This window comes from Pygoscelis adeliae, unplaced genomic scaffold (genome assembly GCF_000699105.1).
Source record: "Pygoscelis adeliae isolate BGI_AS28 unplaced genomic scaffold, ASM69910v1 Scaffold10, whole genome shotgun sequence".
In the NCBI taxonomy this organism is placed as follows: Eukaryota; Metazoa; Chordata; class Aves; order Sphenisciformes; family Spheniscidae; genus Pygoscelis; species Pygoscelis adeliae.
Window position 1 is genome coordinate 2,259,612 of NW_008824053.1, and position 19,353 is coordinate 2,278,964.

Consider the following 19,353-nt stretch of genomic DNA (forward strand, 5'->3'; position numbering starts at 1 on the left):
TTTTCAACTTTACTTAAGAATAAAAAATAAATCACACTGTTAAGGTCTGCGGTAACTTTGTGTACCAGATGTCAGTATTGGCCTGTTGGGACACATAGCAAGACAAATACATGGTTTGATAGTCTGATGCTGTTTTTATCCCAGCATAAAACCACTAATCCAACAGAGCTGTAACCAGGAGAAACAATAAAAGATTCAGAACCATTGTGGGTTTTCTTGGGAATTCTTCTTTGTCTGTCTGTCTGCCTCTTGTGCTGTGGTGGCTTACATGAACAGTGCCTCCAGAAGTTATGTTTGTACTTCCAATTGAATGTATAATTGCTGCTGTGCTTGCTATGCATGCTGTTTACAGTCACTAACGACGTCGAGGCCATATGCTTCATCTCTCGATGGGCTCTGTGGAAATAAAGTGGCAAGCAGATGTGAACAAGGCGGACAGGGTTCTGTTTGCAGCAGCTGAATGCCTGCTTGTCCTATAAACGGTGCGCTTATGTTTAAGTGAGAAATTGTTAATCCAACTAATCCTGTGCGGTTAGGCAATTTGTATGGGTTGTTTGGAATCTAAGATAGTAGGCTTGAAGTAATAATCAGTTTCTGAACCAAACAATTCTTGCTCATTGTACATCATGCAGGATTGAGGAGATGGGTGTCCATATGATACATAATAAATGACAGCCAAAGTAGGATTGTAAGTAGCTTTAGCTGTGTTTTTTAGCTTTAGAAGCAGTGTGATGTTTAAAAAGCTTTACAATGCTCTTGCGGCATCTCTCAGATACATTGAAGTGAGTGATGGCCCAGCTTTCATCATGAATGGTTCTTATTTAGCTGAGGTGTGGTACCTCATAGATTGCAAATAAAAAGCCTAGCTGAAGTAGGTATACCACATCTCCAGCACTTCAGAAAACACGTACAGGTGACATGCTGTTTTTATGAGGAATATCCATTGTAAACATGCTAGTCCTTAATATTCACGCATAGTACAGTGAACATGGTATTGGAGAGGGACTAGGAAAGCAAAAGTTATCAGCGCTTGCTATCTCTGATCAGCAGCCTGGTTTTGCTAAGATCACTTCCATTCACCTGCAGGTGGGAATATGTTTATTTGCAGGGTAAAGCACTAAGAAATCTGCAGTAGAAAAATTACTGTATATATTAAGATTTTTTTTTTAATCTGCTGTTAAACTAATAAACTGTTCAGTACCGCTTCAAAATTGACTCTCAATCCTGGATGCCATTTCCTGGGGTACAAGGCACCATAAATAAAACCCTCTGGTTATACTGGGTGAAAACTCGGTAGGCTGTGGATTCCACTTCTGCTTACCATTCTGGACAACATACACTGTTACCTGTAATTTTGCATGTATTGTATAAATGTATCATAATTATCCATTGTATAATTATTATACATTATATATTTACATGAAAATGTCATTAACCTTATATACTTATTAATGTCCAACCAATTACAAATGCAATATAGCTATGTTTTAAGGACTTTCTTCTTTACAAATAGTATTTTTCCTTCTCTGCTGATATTACTTCTTGCCTATCATCCGTGTCGGGTTAAGGAGTATGTATGAAGGCATTCATTCCTAAACTAGAGTTTTTTGTTTTCTAAATAATAAATAAATAAATAAAAAGCTATCAAGAACAGAAGTCAGCCCAACAGTATCCTGCTGTTCTGATTCTTTTTTCTTTCTCTACACAATATTTTGAAACACCCATTGTTTTAGGCTGGTAGGTTTCATGCTGTCTCTAAAAGGGATCTGAGTCATACTTTTTTTTCTTTGTCATTCAAACTCTGAATAATATTATGAGGACTTTCTTTGGTCAATTTGTAGTTTGCCTCTTTATAAATCAAGTATTAAATATTAGAATCAGTAAGTGGAATTTGGCTTCCCAGTAGAGTTATTTTGGGTAGTAATAGGGATTTCTGTGACCTGTCCATAGCAATTTAGGGCTCAGACATGACTGAATTAATTCTGCTTCAAGATTTGTTAATCACGGGTCAGCTGAGCTGCGGTAACCAAGCACGTGCAACTTGCAGCCTGTGGGGAGCAGAAGGTGAAGTATTTGAGCTTGACCTGCTTTGATTAAGACTTAGGCCAATGCATGTTGCCTTTTTGGACTTTACAGAGTGGGTGCACAGACCGTCCATAACATGGCTCTGCTGACAAGCGGGGACTTCATACGGTCAAACTGCCTCTGGCTGATGTCTGCAGTCTGACCTCCCCATTCGCAGAAGTGCATGGCTCTCCCCATAAGTTCATCTCTGTGCAGAGCAACGTGTGGACATGCCCGAGTTTCAGCGCATACTTAATTGTTGATCATACTTACACAGGTTGAGCTCGGCGTCCAGAGCCTCTCCACTGCTCGGTTTCTGCCTTTCCTGTTCCTATGGGGGATGTCCTTGGACCTGTTGGGGCGTATCTGGCCTCTGCCATGAGGCCAGGCTTGAGGCTGCTGCCATCGTGCATTCAGACTGCACAGACATGAGCCTGAGCGCCCGAGAGGCCTGAGGGAGGAATGAGGAGCTTGCGCTGCATCATACTTCAGGCCGCTAGCATGCTCACGTGAACGGTGGTGAGGACAGTCTGGCTGTTACGATGGTCCTCTTTGCCAAGTGCTCACGCTTGACTGAAGTCAGCGCTTCAGTCAGTCACGGGGACTCTTTCCAGAGCATTTAGCAAAGGCAGATGAGATTTGTGGGCGGGCTGACCCTGGGGTAAGTAAGTAGTTCACGGACATCTGCAGCTGGCAGAATGAATGTACGGAGGCGAGTTGTGAGCTCTGTCAGGCTTTGCCTTGATAAAGGGATGTGGCCACCCAAGTAGGATGTACATGTAGCCTTTACTGCCTTGCTGTCAAGTGGTAGTTGTGAAACTAGGCTTCTCAGTAAAGCACTAAGAGATTTGTGCATGAAAAGAATTATACAAGAGCTAGGTATGTACTAATTGTTAATTCATTATCTTGGTATTGGTGGGGTTTAATCATGTGCTTTGGTGCTACTTGAAGTAGTAAGTCTTTCCTGAGATGGAATAGTGTATGTGAATCAAGTGTGGTGCTGATAGAATCTTTTTATGGAACTGCATTCATTTTAGGAGTCAGTATTGCAGTTTTACTTGGTATTTCTTTTGTTTATGAATTGATTGTGATTGTTGTGTGGTTAGAAGTAAAGGAAATCATAAACCAGAGACTATTTCTTTAAAAAACTCAATATATTTACATAGGTGAGTGTGTATGCACAATGTGCTGCCAGAAGATAGTCATGTTTACATGGTTGATTTGTATCCATAGTTTAGTTCACATGTGTGTTTAACCTTGAACGCCGATGGCAAAAAAGTAATGCCTGAAAGAATTAGTTCACCATACCAGAATACTTAAAAAGGTTGTTATATCACCGAATGTGTGAAAGCACCTTTCAGCACAGCATACTTAGAACTTCTCTTTCTAGTAATAACTTAAGTTGCTCAAATAATGAGAGATTACATCCAACACTGGTTAAAAACACAATATATGTTCATACATTTACATAACACTTTTGTATTTTATGTAATACCCCTTTATTGTCTTCCTAGAGAAGACCAAATGCCAGCTCTTAGAAAGTCTGCCCTGAAGACAGCCAATGTCAAAGCTTCACAAGATCTAAAATTTTTAAATAGACTCGTTCATCCTTAAAACACTTCTCTCACCACTTGAGCTTTTTTGAAGATATTTGATAAAGCCAGCAACATGTATACTATTATTTTACAGTTCTATGCAAAGGAGGTGGTCCTTGTTAAGGGAAACCCTTATGCCCTATTTTATGAGTGGAAGGAGATAGTCACATATCGAAGAAGAGTAGCTGGGCTTACTTTGGCCTATAGACTTTGCAATTAGTTTTCAGAATACCATTGCATGCCTAAAAGAGCTGTTTTTATGCTCTGCTGTCTTCACAGCAAAGTATACAATCTCCCCTCTGTCTTGTAGGCATTTCCTGTACTAGGAATTTTTTGCTAAAATTTCCCACTCTTGCTGCTCCTGTTTCAGCTCATTGGTTGCTGTGCTAATGAGGGCACTTGGGACTTCCTCTTAATTCAAGCACTGCATTGTGTAAACTCCTAAACAGGGTCAGACAACATAGTGTTGCCAGCTGCACATCTGCAGCCATCTGGATTTGTGGCAGGAGCAGTAAAATAGGCATTGTGTAGCAGAGTTGAAAGAGTGACAAGAGCGGTGCAAATCATATTTGCAGAAAACCATAAAGTAAATGCCCCGTATTTGATCTACAGGATATACAGCATCATTATTGAAACGGTCTTTCTACATGTATATGTATCAAATAAAGACAAATGGGATGTGCTACTGCTGTGCAATGTTCTGTGAAAAAGCTTGCTGGCTAATTCACTACCATTGCATTGTTAAGAGAAGAGGTAAGTAATTATTAAAACTTCTGATGCTCATAAACAGTTCTCTGCTCCCAATTCCATGCCTTCATTAAGATTCTGTTTCTAATAAAAATCACTTCAGTATATTAATTTATTGTAATAACATTCTTAAGGAGAAATAATTGCAGACTGTGAAATTACAGCTTTCAAGTCTGAGGAAAGAGATGCAGGTGAATGGTCACCCATTGTTTTGTACCTGGGCTTACTAGTTGCTTGGGGCATGTCTGGAAGAGGGACTTCTGATCTCTTTTTCTTTCTGATCCTTTCTCACTGACCAGCATCTCTAGTGACCGTTCCGGGAATAACATCGTGGGTCTGCCTGAAGTTCGTGAGGCTTTGGAAGTTAGCTTTGGTAGAGCCACGGTTTCATTCGCTTTGACTGTATCGCTGAAGTGTCAATACAAGTTGCAGTCTTTACTTTTCTTTGAAAGCTTTTATTTGGTCATTTGTTTCCTGGCTTTCACAGGCACTGGAAATGTGGATTAATACTGTCAGGGTTTGTTACTCAGTAGTTTTACTGCTGGTTTTATGCTGAATGTACATATTACGCACAAGTAACCCCGATGTGAGGCAGCTCAGAATAAAGTCATAGTTCTAGATCAGATGCTTCTCATGCAATAGCTTTTAAAGTGTTTTTAACTAATTTTTAATGATACCTGGATCCTTTGCAGTAATGCTTACAATGTGAAGACTATAAAGTATTATACGTAAGAATAATGACTTTAAGGTAGTACGCTCAGGAGTGGGCATTACAGTTTTGGACTTTTCTTTCTGATTTATCTGACCTGTTAAACCTCTTTCCCAAATATTTAGTACTACTCCCTTGTAAAATTGGCTTGGCTTCTTAGTTTTTTTTAGTATCTTCTTGGGATGGCATTCATAGCTCAGATCCATTTCCCCACTTTGACTGAAGTATTGCTCTTAATCTAGAGTGCCACAGGTTTTCACGGCTAATCCAGCCCCTGTTGAATTTAGTGGGGATGTTACCTTTGATTTCAACTGGAAAAAGATAATGACCTTGATGTATGTGGTGGGTTGGCAATTATACTGTAGCCTAAGATAATTGTAAAGGAAGAGATGCTTATACAGGGGCCATTATAATAGGAGTGGAGCTAGTTATGTGCTTTCAAAGAAAGCTATTTTATTGTGAAGGTAATTTTTAATAAAAAAGTGTAGAATTGTTTTATTGAGTTGTCTACTTAAATTTATCATTATGAATCAAATACTAATTGACAGTAACAAACATAAGTAAAAAGCAATTATGTGTGTATGTTTTGCAGACACATATTTTGCCACAAAAATCCAGAAAACAATTTTTGTGGAATCTTAGAGGTATTAATCATACGTGCAGCCTGTTTTTCTCATAGTTATATTAAAACACAGGGTGCTTATACTGTCATAGTGTTTGGTCCTTCAGTTTCAGTTGTTTGATGACGATGGCATTTCAGTGAAAGTGGCTTTCCTTGGACTGATCTCAGGAATAATCTATCTGCAAAATGTGGCTGGCCTTGAGTAGAAGTGAGATAGAAGTAAGACAGTGTGAAAAGCAGGAAATTCAGATATTCTCCTTCCTCTGAGCCTCTGAGAACAGTTGGCTCCAGTCATATACTGACTGTAAAACCACTGCTTTGTGACCAGAATCTTTAAGAGATGCCTTTTATGTGATCAGTTTTTATTCAAACAGGGATGAAAGACCGTTTATGTTGAATTTTGCAATTGAATGTTCATCCTGGGTAGAAGAGTGCAGTTGTGTAGATCACCTAAGGTTTAAAGCATAAAGTAACACCGCTGTTGGAAATGATTGTTGGTATGGGTATCATAAGCATTGGTATTGTGCTCATCGAGGAATAATGTTTTCAACATGCACAGAAGGGTTAAGAAACCAATCTCCCTCAACAGACAGAACAAAGTACTGTTTTCTTGGACAGGCAAGAAACAAAGGGGTTTACCGAGGCCAGGCCATAAGGAACCACAACCTTTTTCACGTGTATCACTTGAAGCCCAGTAGAAGACTTCCTTGATAGAGCTGAGTGCAGGGCTGAACACGCTGTATGGAATTCATCTTCTAAGAAGGAAGATAAATGGTAGGGCTTTGAACATTTTGTTTTCCCTTTGCAAATATTATGGTATTTTAAAGGTTGAAGCTAAGCACCTGAAAAAAAAAAAAAAAAAAGATGTAAAGTTCTTTTTCAAAATCCCTAATGAAATAATTAGATGTAACAACAACCTTTTTCAAGTATCATTCAGAGATCAGGAGACTAAAATTAGTTGATCTCTGGTCGTATTACAACCCATCTTCCTAATGAGGTGTGTTTGTAGAGTGAAGTGTGGAGCTTGGAAAGGAGCTTGGAAACTTTGGATAATGGCATCCTCGTTTTTATAAAAAGAAAATGAGAACAACTTAAAACCTGTATGAATTCCCTATTATAAGAACCTTGTCTGGAATATTTCAGCCTGAAGTAACTTCACCTTTTGAAATTTGGATTGATGCTTTTAGAAGGCAGTTTTGAATTCTTTTCTCTTCCCCCTCACCATTTTCAGATCAAAATTACTAGTTTTTTCAGATGTTGAGAATTTTCTCTAGATTAATTTCCCCCCCCCCCCCTAGCTTTTGGGTGTTATTTTTTAAAAATCAGAAAAGCTGGGTGCAGGAGCAAGGGTTCTCACGGAAGTCTGTTATCTACTACCTCTTGGAATGTGTTCACCAAGAATACTTGTCTCAGTATTGTGAAACTCTGCCAGCAGTTAGATAGTTTTGGAGCCAGGTGCCGGACACTTATTTGGCCCCCAGACTGCCACGTTAGCACTGCTGAGCTTGTTTTCCTAGTGTCCTGGCCATTTCTAATCCCCTGGAGAACTGCAGTGCAGAGCAGCTGGATGCTCTTCATCTCACAGCGACATAAAAGGTTTGGCAGACGTGAGTGGGGGGTGCAACGCCAAGCGCAGTGGGTAAAGCGGGCTGAGTGCGGAGCGAATGTTCCCGTCAAGGCGGAGCCCGGCAGGGCCGGCGCACCCCGTGGGGCTGCTTGCTCGCCCCTTTGCTTCTGCCACGGAGCATCAAATGCAGGACCTGCCGTCAGGCGCCAAGACTTGCCCTCTGGCCCTCAGTGGTGATGGCACAAGGCCCTTTTCTTAGTTACGCTCAGAATAGCGGGGTCCTGGTAACTGTTTCTCAAAATGATCTTTTACGTAACCGAGCTTTGCTCCGCCGTTGTGTGATTCCAGCCCTGGTGACAGTGTGCTGCTGTGCAGCGGCTTTGCCTGTTGGATAACGTCGGCGTGCTCTAGAGGAGATGCCATTTGCGTACACGATCAATTGCTCAGTTAGGGGAAAAAAATAAAAAAAAGAAAAAGGGGGGGAAGGAAGCTTTTAGAGACACTGTACTTAAAAATATTTCATTTTTTTTCTGTCACATGTTAGTCATGAATGAAGATAATTCAGTGAATGATGAAGTTGTCCATGCCTCATGGGGTTCACTTGAAGCTCCCTGGTTATAAATGCCTGGTTATTATGTTCCTCTTGCTTTCGGATAGCAGTAAAGCCTTCGTGAAGGGAGCAACCTTTACCATTGTTATGTACTATGTACACAATGTATTGCAAGAGCAGTAAAGAATATTTGTCCCTATCAGAAGTAACGTTAGTGTTTAGTAGCATATAGCCATACTCTGCGCTACAGAGAACTAAGTAAAGCAGATCATATTTGACTATTTAGATATAATCTTATACTGCTATTTTTCTTTTGTAAATGACCATGACCAAATATATACCAAGAACTCTGTTAAAACTTTGATATTTTTCTCAAAAACTGGAGAGTACTTATTTTTAAAACAAAATTTACTGGGGAAAGCAAGCTGAGTATTTTTTTCCACATCTTTCTCTAGAAAAGCAATTTTCTTTTCGCATCTTTTCTCCAGACCTTCAGAAGCTGCTATGCAGTATGGTCCTATATCCCCATGCTGAATGCAAGGGGGGATATTTTGTATTTAATGAATAGCAGACAGATTTATCTAGAATTTATTTTTTCATTTTCCTCAAAACTACCGGTCATTTTTTACTACAGAAAATGTATGTCTGTGAAAATCAACGAGGGCATCTGCTGTCAGTTTAAGCAAGCAAGAAGCAATGAGAACAAGAAAAACAAAGAAAATGGCCTCAAGGGAAAGCTCTGCGTAATGAACTTGAAATTGCTACTGCTGGAAATACTGTTGCTGCTTTTCCTGCCAGGGCTGTCAACTCACACAGTGGAGAGTGGAGCTTATCTACAGCATCACTAAAGACCGAGGTTTATGCTGCTAGATTTTCCAAACTCTAGAGACCACTATGCTCTGTGGTATGTTTATGGCATTTTTAAAGGGGAAATAGGCCAGAAATAGCCCATGGTCTTGCTAAAAGTTAAGAAGAAAAGATAAAGAACAGGAACAACAAAGTCATATTTTTAAAAGAAACCTACCCCACACGTTTTAAGTGGGAACTCATGACTGAAATGAATGGGAAGGCCATGCAACTTAAGTGATAACAGTGTGCCTAGAGATACAGAGATAATCCCCAAGATTTTTAGCTCCAGTTCCCAGCTTCCCTTCCTCCCTGATAAGGAAGTATGAGGAAGTTCATTCTAGAGAGAAAAGCAGAGCTGTGGACTGCCCGAGATGCTCATTCCCCAAAGGGACAGTCCCTTGCCATGATACTTCTTGACGATGGTCTCACAGAAGCCTTGGTAGGGTTCAAGTCATGCCTAAATGAGAGAAATACAGTGACTGAAAAGAAGTCGGAAGAGAAATTACAATGCACGGTATTGTCAACTGTTCTTCTTAACTTGAGAAGTTCAGAGCATGGATGAATATTTAGTGGTCTTTTAAATGCAATAACTGCTTTTCAGTGTTACTCATCTATCTGAGTGGTTGCTGTAGCTACAGCATAACCCTGAGAACTGGCAGAGAGGGAATCGTGTATTCTACCACGTTCCCTGGCCGATATGAAATATTTTGTGAACATTTGTATACCCTAAAGTAGGTGTTAGCTGGAAGGATCTATGAATGCATAGACAGAAATTTCTTTCCTAATCCCAAATAGAGATTATCAACCTTAAATTTCAGGATGTCTTGTTTAAATGCATTAATATACCCTCAGATATCTTGTCATCGAAACGAATGTTTAATTCTTATTTGGATTCTGGGTTTTTATAGGAAGTTAAGTCACATATGAGAAGGTAGTCCATAAAATTAACCTCATTAGTATTTCAGAAGTGCAGATTTAAGGTCATTTATTTATATACGTGCTGGCTGTTGTAAACCATACGTGACACTAGGGGAAGTGTGTTTATGGAGTCAGTTTACTGGAAAATCAGCAAGGTCAGAGCTGCTCTAGCTCTAATATTTGGAATGAGTCAGGTTTGACATTTCAAGTTGAAGAAGAGCTCAGAATTTAGAACCAAGTTAAGAATATACTGGATGGATGATTTTGGGAAGGACAAATCAGATTTCTAAATTGACATGCAGTGCTAAAACTAGGAACAGCTTGCCTGGATTCAGAAAAATGACTAATACAGAAAAAACCTGAACTTATTTGCGAGGAAGGGAATCAGTGTAGGGAATGTCTGCTAAACGCTTTCAGTATCCTGTACAGAAAAGAAGGAAAGGGAGAGGTATTGGGTGGTTGGCAATAAATATATTACTATTACAAAAACACCATGAAAATCAATCAGCTAACAAATTAATCAGGAGCTAAGAGGTGAAACAAGAAGAAATATTAATTTTAATCTCCCCTGCCAAACTCTGTTCCTGATTGTTGAATGGGTTGTCACATTGCAGACAGGATACGATTGCCATGGAGATGGTTACGAGAACTTTTCCTGTAATTCAGATTTTGCTGGGTTAATATTTCTTTTCCATGCTTCCGTAAAAAGAAAGGATTATCTAAATGCTAGTTATGAAGTATGTATTAATATTAAATATTTTCATGTAGGGTGATTTTCATATTGTTCCTATTACACTTTATGTTGTGAAGCAGGACTAAGGGCCTTCCCTGAGGTTACAGAGGGAAGCTGTAGTAGAACAAGGACCTGATCACTGCCTGTCAGAGCTTAGGCCGATGCCCACAGGGCGATCATTCTTGCCTTGCTCCTTCTTGTAACAGTTATGTACACTGCATTTTTATCTAAGGACTGTGAAAATTATTTATATGTATGTTCTTTAGAATACTGGAAAGCCTGCACTTTGTATTGTTAGTCTTCAGGTGAAAATTGTCCTTTTCCTTATACTTTACATGCTGTAATTATATGTCAAAAGGTTTTCTCAGCCTTAGGGAAGGATGGCCTCCGCTTTTAACAGCTGTTAAAATATCTGTGAGCTAAGAATTTTAATATATATCATTCTTCAGGAAATCTGTACAGTGATCTAAAGTAGTATGACCCTGTTAGACAGAATAAGGTAAAAGATACTTCTAATGTCCTCACTTTTTTCATTGCAAATTGTATTTCTGAATTATATTATATATATTATATACCTGAACTTGTGTAGCTCTGTCCAAAAGTTTGTTGTCAGAGCTTTCAGATTCTCCATTGCAATCCTTCACTGTCAACTTTGGAATATTACAAAAATTTTTTGCACCAAGACTTAGCCAAGAAGTACACAAGTAATTCTGTTATATTAAATGTCATTTTTTGACTGGTTGCAACTCGCATATGCAGTGGAAGGGGCAGTGGCGGTCCCTGTGCCAGAGGGAATACAGAAATTGTTCCTTCCTGGAATATACCAGGCATGCAAATTACGGTAAAGGGCAAGAGGGAGATTGCCCTCCCTTTCCTCTACCCTGTAGAGCTGATTATTGCCAGTGGTGCCGGAGGGAAGAAGGGGAGGGAATTGCACTGGGAAACAGAATCTCTCCTGGGATTTACGGAGATTGAAAAAGATTTTCCTTCCATTTCTGAAACATCAATAGGCTGATTATTGAGATGAGCAGTGCTTATGCTGAAGGATGGAGGAAGGAGAACAGCTTTAGCTGCGCTGCCAGTACAGAAAAATACAGAACCTGTATTTATTGCCAAATTCCAGAAGGATTCTATCAAAGCCACAGAAGCGTAGAGATGAATGCCTGTTGTGCGCAATGGCATATCCCACTCTGATTACTTCTGAGGGTAGAGCACTAGGCCTAGTATAGCAAAAGTTTTGTCTTCAGCTGAGTTCTGCATCGTTCTGACCCTTGCACCTACGTACCCACTCTAAGAGTATTTTTGTTCAGCTAAGAACTTGAACACTGCTCTTGGAGCAAAGGGTTTTCTTCATCCAGGTCACCATCAAAGACAGGAAATGTAACAAGGAAAAATTGTCGCCGGCAGCAAGGGCCTAGATGCAGCTGATGAAGACAGGTTGCTGGAAGCGAGGATCTCCTTTCCTATAACTGAATGAGCAGTTCTCCCGTTTGCTAACCCCAGCTTCCCTACCAACCGAAAAGAAGAAACTATTCCTAGATCAGCGGATTCAGAGACTCTGCTCAGAGCTGGAGAGTTGAGCTTGCTGGCACACTTTCTCTTTGTGTTCTTGCAAAAGGTTGAGCACTGTATATCACAGATGCTTCCCTTCTGCTGGATTCTGCTTTTTCCTGGAGTTTGGAAATCTGCAATAATTTTACTGAAATCTATTGAGTTTGGCAAAAAAAAAAAAAAAATCAGTTAAATGCAGAATCTGACTGTGTTCAGGTTGCCTAGTCCTTGATGTTTCATTATTCCAGGGGAAAGAAGGGGGAGTTACTGTGACTCAGTAAAAATCTTAGTGTTTCAGTTCTCAGCTTTATGAGTCATATTAGAACTGTTTTTTTTTTTTTGCTTGTCTGTTTGGTTTTTTTCATGAGAGCTATAGGGGTCATTGGGCTGAATTCTCCTTATCATTGTCATAACTTTGATGACCTTGAATTCAAGGTTGAGTTACATTTCATATGTGTACCGATCACTTGTTAATTATAGATGAAGGAATTGTACTTCAGTATGCTAAAAATTTGCTTGCATCAAAGTAGAGAGAGGATACTTGTTAGTTCAGGGGTGTGTGGGTATATATATATATATATTTTTTTTTCTGTTTCATCTAAAAATTGAGCTAGGATCTGAAGCCAGTCTAAAGTAATAGATGATGACCGTTTCTGTGACAAACTAAATTTTGCTTTTTACACGCTTGCCACCACAGTTATTTTTGTTATTGTGCCACATTATTTATAAGAAGCACTTTCCTCCTCTGTGTGTCACAATTTAGCCCAAAGTCATCTGTGTACATCTACAGATAACTGAGGTCGTTAATTGCATTCTTCCTGTTGACAACAAACTGTGCTTATGAGCCATCGCCCATGGGTTTTTTTTGTAACCAGTGCTGTGTGTAGAACTGTTCAGACCTATTGTGATATACAAAAAGGTTTATAATTTCTTGTTAGGTCAAAGGTTTAGAAAAACCTAGGCAATGAATCAGATTTGATGGCATTATTTCTTGTATTTACGTAGTATTAAGACTTCAGTTTGCTGGTCTTCATTCCTGTTTGTCAAAGTGTGATGTAGCTATCAATAAGCTTTACTGCTTTTCATATAGAAGAGTTGGAAGAGCCTTGCCTTTAAGTCCTACAGTGAATCAAAGTTGGAATACAGTGGTCAGTATTTGACCCTTCTGCTCTATTCTTTTTGATCATACCTGTGCTACCTGCCGTAAAGCTTCAGTATCATAGGTTTAGGTAGATACAAGCTTAAGGCTTGGCTTTGGCTATTAAGTCTGAATACCGTAATTGTCATGAGTAAATTAAAGGTCATGTTTTGCTGTACAGGTAAATACACATCTTAGAGGGGATATTTTACATTCAAAATCTATATTTTTCTTATTTGTGTTTTGGTCGTTCGTGTCCTCCCCCCTCCCCCCCAACCGTAATGTGAATGACCTATAGACATGAGAACTTTATTCATTTTGGTGTAATGAATGTGAAACAGGTCATGCTTAACGTTAAACTGTCAGTGGGTGACACTTTGTTCAAGCATGAGGAGCAAAGCCAAAGCCAGACTTGATAAACTTAGCTGGCAAAATATGAATCAAACCCTGTTAAGTACCTCCTGGCAAACCAATCCTCTGGTGTGAACAGGAGCTCTGTTGTGTTTTGGCTTTTTTTTTTCTTCTTTTTTTTTTCCTCCCCAAACAAGGTCAAAAATTTAGAGCTCAACCCTGTGAAGTGCTGAGTGTCAGTGAAAGCCACGTGGGAACTGAAATGTTCGGCATCCTCCAGGATTAGGCCTTTACTTTGGTCCACTTCTTGTCCATTATGCGATCTGTTGTTCTTGAACTAATAGATTTCTTTCCCCTCATCCTGAAAACTAGGTTATGTTATGTCGATTCCAAGTCCTGGTTATAGAAGTTTATTCTCTTTTAATGCAAATAAAGGAAAGCAAGCCATAAGGCATATTTCCTTCATAAGAAGATTAACGTACAGAACTTGGTCCACGTATGTTATCTTTTGTGCTGGTTTGATGTTGTTTCCTTAAGATGAGATAGCCATCTCTGTAATATTAGTATATTTTACTTGCTGTAATCTGATGTACCATTTCTCTCCCCTTTTTTCTCCTTCCCTAAGATTATCGTTGGAGAAACTGCAGTGTTTTGTCTACAGTTAGCTACAAAGGATTTTGAAAACCAAGAAAAAACAATATTAACTGGAGACTGTTGTTATATAAATCCACTGGTGCGCAGGACCATCAGATTCCTTGGTATGAGCAAAATTAATGCTTTCATTTTCTGAATGGTGAGAATGATCAATTATGTCTTAATTTTGACCTGGGGAAAATACTCAGTTAACCATACAACATTTCATGTGTAGTCTTAACTCGGGTGCAGTGAGTTCTCTCCTTTTGGGTAGCGAATGAGGCTTCTTGGAAGTTTGGATAAAAAAACAGTTGCAGAAACGGCAGTAAAAATAGAAAAAACTGGGATCACAAGGGGGAGAAACAACCAGCAGGCCTGGGTGTAGGGTGAAGTGGAGAAAGGAGATATCCTTGTGCCATATCTATAGTTGATAGTTTTCTTTTGGTTACACACACACATAGCAGCCAAAGACACTGGGATATAAATGTGTGTTTGAAGCCAAGCCCACTTTAGGTACTTTCTTGGCCTGGAGATTGTATTGTAGTCTCTGGTAGAAAACTGTAGAAAATCCATGCTCCACTGAAGTCAGCTGTAACACTCCCATTGACTTCAGTAAATATGAGATGTCATCCTTTCTACTTAGTTCATTGTAAATGTGTTTGGAGGGAGAAGTACCACCGCTCAAAACATCCCTGGAATGTTCCCAGATGCTGCTTTTCAATACGTGCAGGGATGCCATAGCAGGGCTCAATTCTGTTGTTTGCTTCTCACTCACGGTTGTATCTAAGAGAAACAGCTGGAGGAATGAAGCCTTGGGGCAGCTAATCCTCCTGCGTGGCCCAGTCGCGGGGGGAGGGAGGGGATGTGCAGCTGGGTCTGTATTTGCAGTGTTTGTGTAACAGCCGTACCTGCCTTCTGAGAGCGCAATTGCTCGCTGTCACGCTGGAGTGCTAAAAGTCATTAAGAATGACACCGTCTTGCAGAGGTCCAGAGGAGGTGGGGAGTGATGATGAGGAGCTCCTCCTGCTCCAGTTGCTCTGTGTGTAATCAGTGCCTGCGTTTCCTTCCTACTTGGTGGGCCCTCCTTGCTCACAGAAGCAGAAAAAAAATTGGGAGGGGGGGAAGGGATGAACAATGGTCTCCACACTGTTCTACCAGAGGAGGCATCACTACCCATTAAGCTCGTAGAAAGTGATGTGGCCACCTATGCTGGGGCAGTGCACACCCTCGGGGCTTGCTGAAAGGGCCCTTCCGTGCAGCGACTCAGCTGGGCACGATCCGCTGCTCACCAGTGTCTAGCAGCTCAGGGTGAATTAACGTTAGTGTGACATTGCTGACCAGCCAGGATCCCAGAAATCATCCTCGGTCCTCTAGCTTTGCTGAGGAGAAAACCTGACCTTTAGAAATGCACATGTTTTTGTGGGATCGTGTCTGCTGTGGTGTACATCCATTAAAGTCCTCATGGTGCCCCATGAAGTTGGGAACTGCCAGAACTCATGCTATATTCACGGTGAATTGAAGTATGGGAAAGGTAAGGTGATTTGCCTGTGGAAATATGGGAGGAAATCTGTAGCTCAGGTGGAATTTGAACACGCACCTGCTGGCTTTGCCTCCCAGTCAGGGTGTGGTGTTTGCATTTCCTTCCTGAACTCATTTTCTGCTTCCAAAAGGATAGAAAGGGACCTCAGAATAGCAAAAATCTGTTTTCTTTTAAGTAATCGGATACATGCATTTCCATTCTAATGAACAAGTACATGTGCTTAATGCTTTGCTGATATGTCTGATAAAAAAAAAAACCTCTTTAGCATCAGTAGCTCCTCAAATATATAGATCTTGAGCTCACTGTGTTGATATTGTGATTAATATGCCATGCATAGAGATGTACCCAGTAGCAGGCAGATGAAGACAACTCGTGCGTGGCAATATTGAATTATTCAGTACTTCAGCTTCTTTACAGCTGCAAGGGTAAAGAAAATGTTTGTCCAGTATATGTTGCGACTTTTCAAGTTACTCCTCCATCAGGGCCCAACTTCTTGATTCCCAAGCAGATTTAGAGGGTGAAGAATTTGCCTCTGTTGCTTCTGTTTAGTGAACATGGGCAAAAGTTAGGTACCAGTATAGCTAGCTACCCCGAACAGTGGAGATTCATGGCTAGGGGGCCTAGGAGAGCGGGCTACTTGCACAAGAGGTGAGTGTGCTCCTCCAAAGAATGGAGAGAGATCAGGTGTGCGGGTACGTTGCAGTGTCGCTGCTGCGGTTGTGTAGGAAAGTACTGTCTCCATTGTGAGCCAGGATCTTTAGGGTGCAATACATGTGAGGGTTTTTCATGTTCTTAAATGGAAGGAGCTGGTCTATTATTATGATAAATACTATAATATATTGTCCTGGAGTGAAACTGTCAGGAAATTTAACTCTTTGTTTCCCTCTTTAGGAATTTACGCATTTGGACTGTTTGCTACGGACATCTTTGTAAATGCTGGACAAGTAGTAACAGGGAATCTTGCACCACATTTTCTTGCACTTTGTAAACCCAACTATACAGCACTTGGATGTAAACAGTATACACAATTCATCAGTAGCGTACATGCCTGTACTGGAAATCCAGACCTTATCATGAAAGCCAGAAAGACATTCCCATCCAAAGAAGCAGCACTAAGCGTATATGCAGCTATGTATCTGGCTGTAAGTATATTGTACTATTTAATGTCACTATATTTTTGAGAGCAAATGGCTCACAGCGTGAGGGGAGGAGGGAGGAATGGGGAGAAGATAAGACAACTATTGGCTGATTTTATATATGTAAACCTTCTATGAGTTACTGTGAGGCCTTTGAGAATTTGATTCATTGGACTTACTTCTGACAATTACCGATGTAGTGGTTCTCTGAGCCTTGAAAGCTAAGGCAATGCTGAGAGAGGGCAAGTTGTTCAAAAAGGGTTACAGATTTAGGATAACCATGTTCTTGGTTTACTTTTTCCCCATTTCCAGAGAATGTGGGAGAAGGCTTTGTTGGGTGGTAAAGAATAAGGGTAGGGATTGCCTGTGACTGGTAGTGGTTCCTTTCCATGTTTTAACCCAGTACAGATTAGTAGAATTGCATATGACCGTATTCTTTGGTGGGGTGAAGTAGAAGAGTGGGCATATGTAAGTGTCCGATATCTGCAGGTTTCCCCGAGATCTGTGCATGTCTCTAGGTACCTGAATTGGTATTTATAGGTACCTCAGTGCTCATGCAAAGTCAGTTTGGCTCTTATTCTGCAATGAAGTGGGCTACAAGACAATCCAGCCCTTCTTCCCTCCTCTCTGACGCAGGGAGTGATGAGCAGGGCTGGGATACAGACTGTTTACTGCCTGGCATCAGAGCTGTTCTAGAGGCTACTGAGAAGTGTGGAGAGGCAGGTGAGAGGCAGAGTGACTAATGAATCTCACTCGGGTAACTCCCTGGCTTAGTTTGGAGTGCACATCGTTCTAGCCTTAAGCGGAAGCACATCTTGTTCTTAGTAAAGTTGTCCCCAGCACATGCCTATGGGGGTCTCTCACCTGACCTGCGCTGGTAATCACAGTCCTTTGTAGCCCTTTGGATGGGCCCAGGGCTGCCCTCATAGTGTCAGCGGGAAACCAGGCAAGTGTGTGTGTACCTCTGTGGTCATTGCAGGAGTCATCCCTTAAATCCCCTCAGTATTTGAACAGTGGCCTGCCTAGACATTTGTGTGTGTATATATACGCGTGTATATATACGCATATCCTGTTGCATGTTGCTTTGGAGCATATATTTAATGACGTGACTTTTAATTCCTGGTTAATCTGGAAAATGATGCTTGCCAACATGGCAAAGATCCTAACCCCATCCGCAGATAGTGTGCCAACTCCATGATTCTGAATATGGTTTTAGAACCAGTTGCTTAAAATCTGCAGCACTGACGGTAACATTTACCAAAAGTTCTTGTGAGCAATGTCTGCTTAAGAGATGTGGATCATCAGTTAGTACAGGCAAGTGTTATCTGCAAAAAAAGAGATGAGCAATAAAATTCTATTCTAACTTGAGGCAAGTGTAAGACTCCTAATAGTATTGTCTTTATTTGGGGACATATCTAAGGCTTTGCTTCACTGAAACATACCTCTAAATTTGGCGCAAGCTATTTTAGAAAATATTCAGCATTCTTCATTTTAATTGCTCCTATTTTTCTCATCCATCTGTAAAGTTGGATTTCCACTGTTGCCATGAGTCACAGTAACTAAAGGAAACCAACGGTTCAGCCACTGCAAGGCACGAAGGAAAATAGTATTAATTCATTTTAAAAACAAAAAGTAGACATTAGTAAGGTCTCATACCTAGTATCAATGGCTTTTGACATGAACAAGAGTACTTTATGCAAACCTTGTCTGTGGTCAATATACAGTTAGCAACATCAAAAATTAAAACTGCTGTGATCTGTTTCATGACTTTAGAATCTTTCAGTAACTGCAGAAATTAATATATCCTATGTCATTACTGCATCGCTGCATGATGCATGACACTGTCATCATTTAACTAAAGCACTATCAACTGCTCTCAGGATTTTTGAATTCTTTAGGCTGCCTAATAAAGTGAATTGCTATGATGTATCAGCTGAGTTGTAGCCTGCAAATTTAGGTCCTTGATGCAATATTGGCAGTCCTTTTTTAAAAAAAAAAAAATCCTGTTGCATGGTTGCAGCTAAAAATACTGTTTATTACACACCAGGGAAAGAAATGCAATGTTCCAATATTTGGGGTCATGTCCTTAGACTGTCATGATGTTTATCAGGATAGTTGGCCCTGAATAACAACTTTCTCATCATTATTCACTGGAGTAGAAGATTTAAACAGTAGCCTAGTCTTTATATGAGCCGTGGCACAACAGTTATTGAGAGCATGGACATAAAGACCTCCATATATTACTCAGCTAGTATTTCATGAGCATATAATCTCTGATACAAAATGTGCTTTCTTTTTGGTTAACAGAAATATTTGGGAGAGAGGGAGGGATTGTTACAGAATCCTCCCTGGACATTTCAGCCAGCTGTGCACAAAATGAAACCAGCTTAAAGACATAAACAGGCAGCAAGCTGATCCAGAGTCCTTGCTCTCTGAGGGGGTGAAGTAAACAATGTCAGGCTTGTGTGATTTCACCCATCAACCCATTTAAAAACAAAGCCTATGCTTTACCTAATAATTCCCCTATCCCGTTCCATTTAAGTGCAGCCATGTCCTTATCACCTAGCATCTGTGCATATTGTCTTGTTAACAATAGCTTCTTTTTTCATCTATGTTCTTGAGTCTTTCTTTCCCCCCCCCCCCCCCTTTT

At 40.3% G+C, this 19,353-nt stretch overlaps 2 protein-coding genes across 2 annotated transcripts in view; one reads left to right on the forward strand and one right to left on the reverse strand.

Annotated features, from left to right (window-relative positions):
- Positions 1–13,709, reverse strand: part of LOC103925181 (lipid phosphate phosphatase-related protein type 4) — a 113,422-nt gene extending 99,713 nt beyond the window's left edge. Inside the window, 1 exon segment of the mRNA XM_009333860.1 lies at positions 13,689–13,709. Within this exon segment, the coding sequence (XP_009332135.1) occupies positions 13,689–13,709 (21 nt within the window).
- A 286-nt stretch (positions 13,710–13,995) lies between these two features.
- Positions 13,996–19,353, forward strand: part of LOC103925105 (lipid phosphate phosphatase-related protein type 5) — a gene marked incomplete at its 5' end in the record, with an annotated part of 23,489 nt that continues 18,131 nt past the window's right edge. Inside the window, 2 exons of the mRNA XM_009333759.1 lie at positions 13,996–14,152; positions 16,459–16,709. Coding sequence (XP_009332034.1) covers positions 13,996–14,152; positions 16,459–16,709 — 408 coding nt within the window. The remainder of the gene's footprint in view (positions 14,153–16,458; positions 16,710–19,353) is intronic.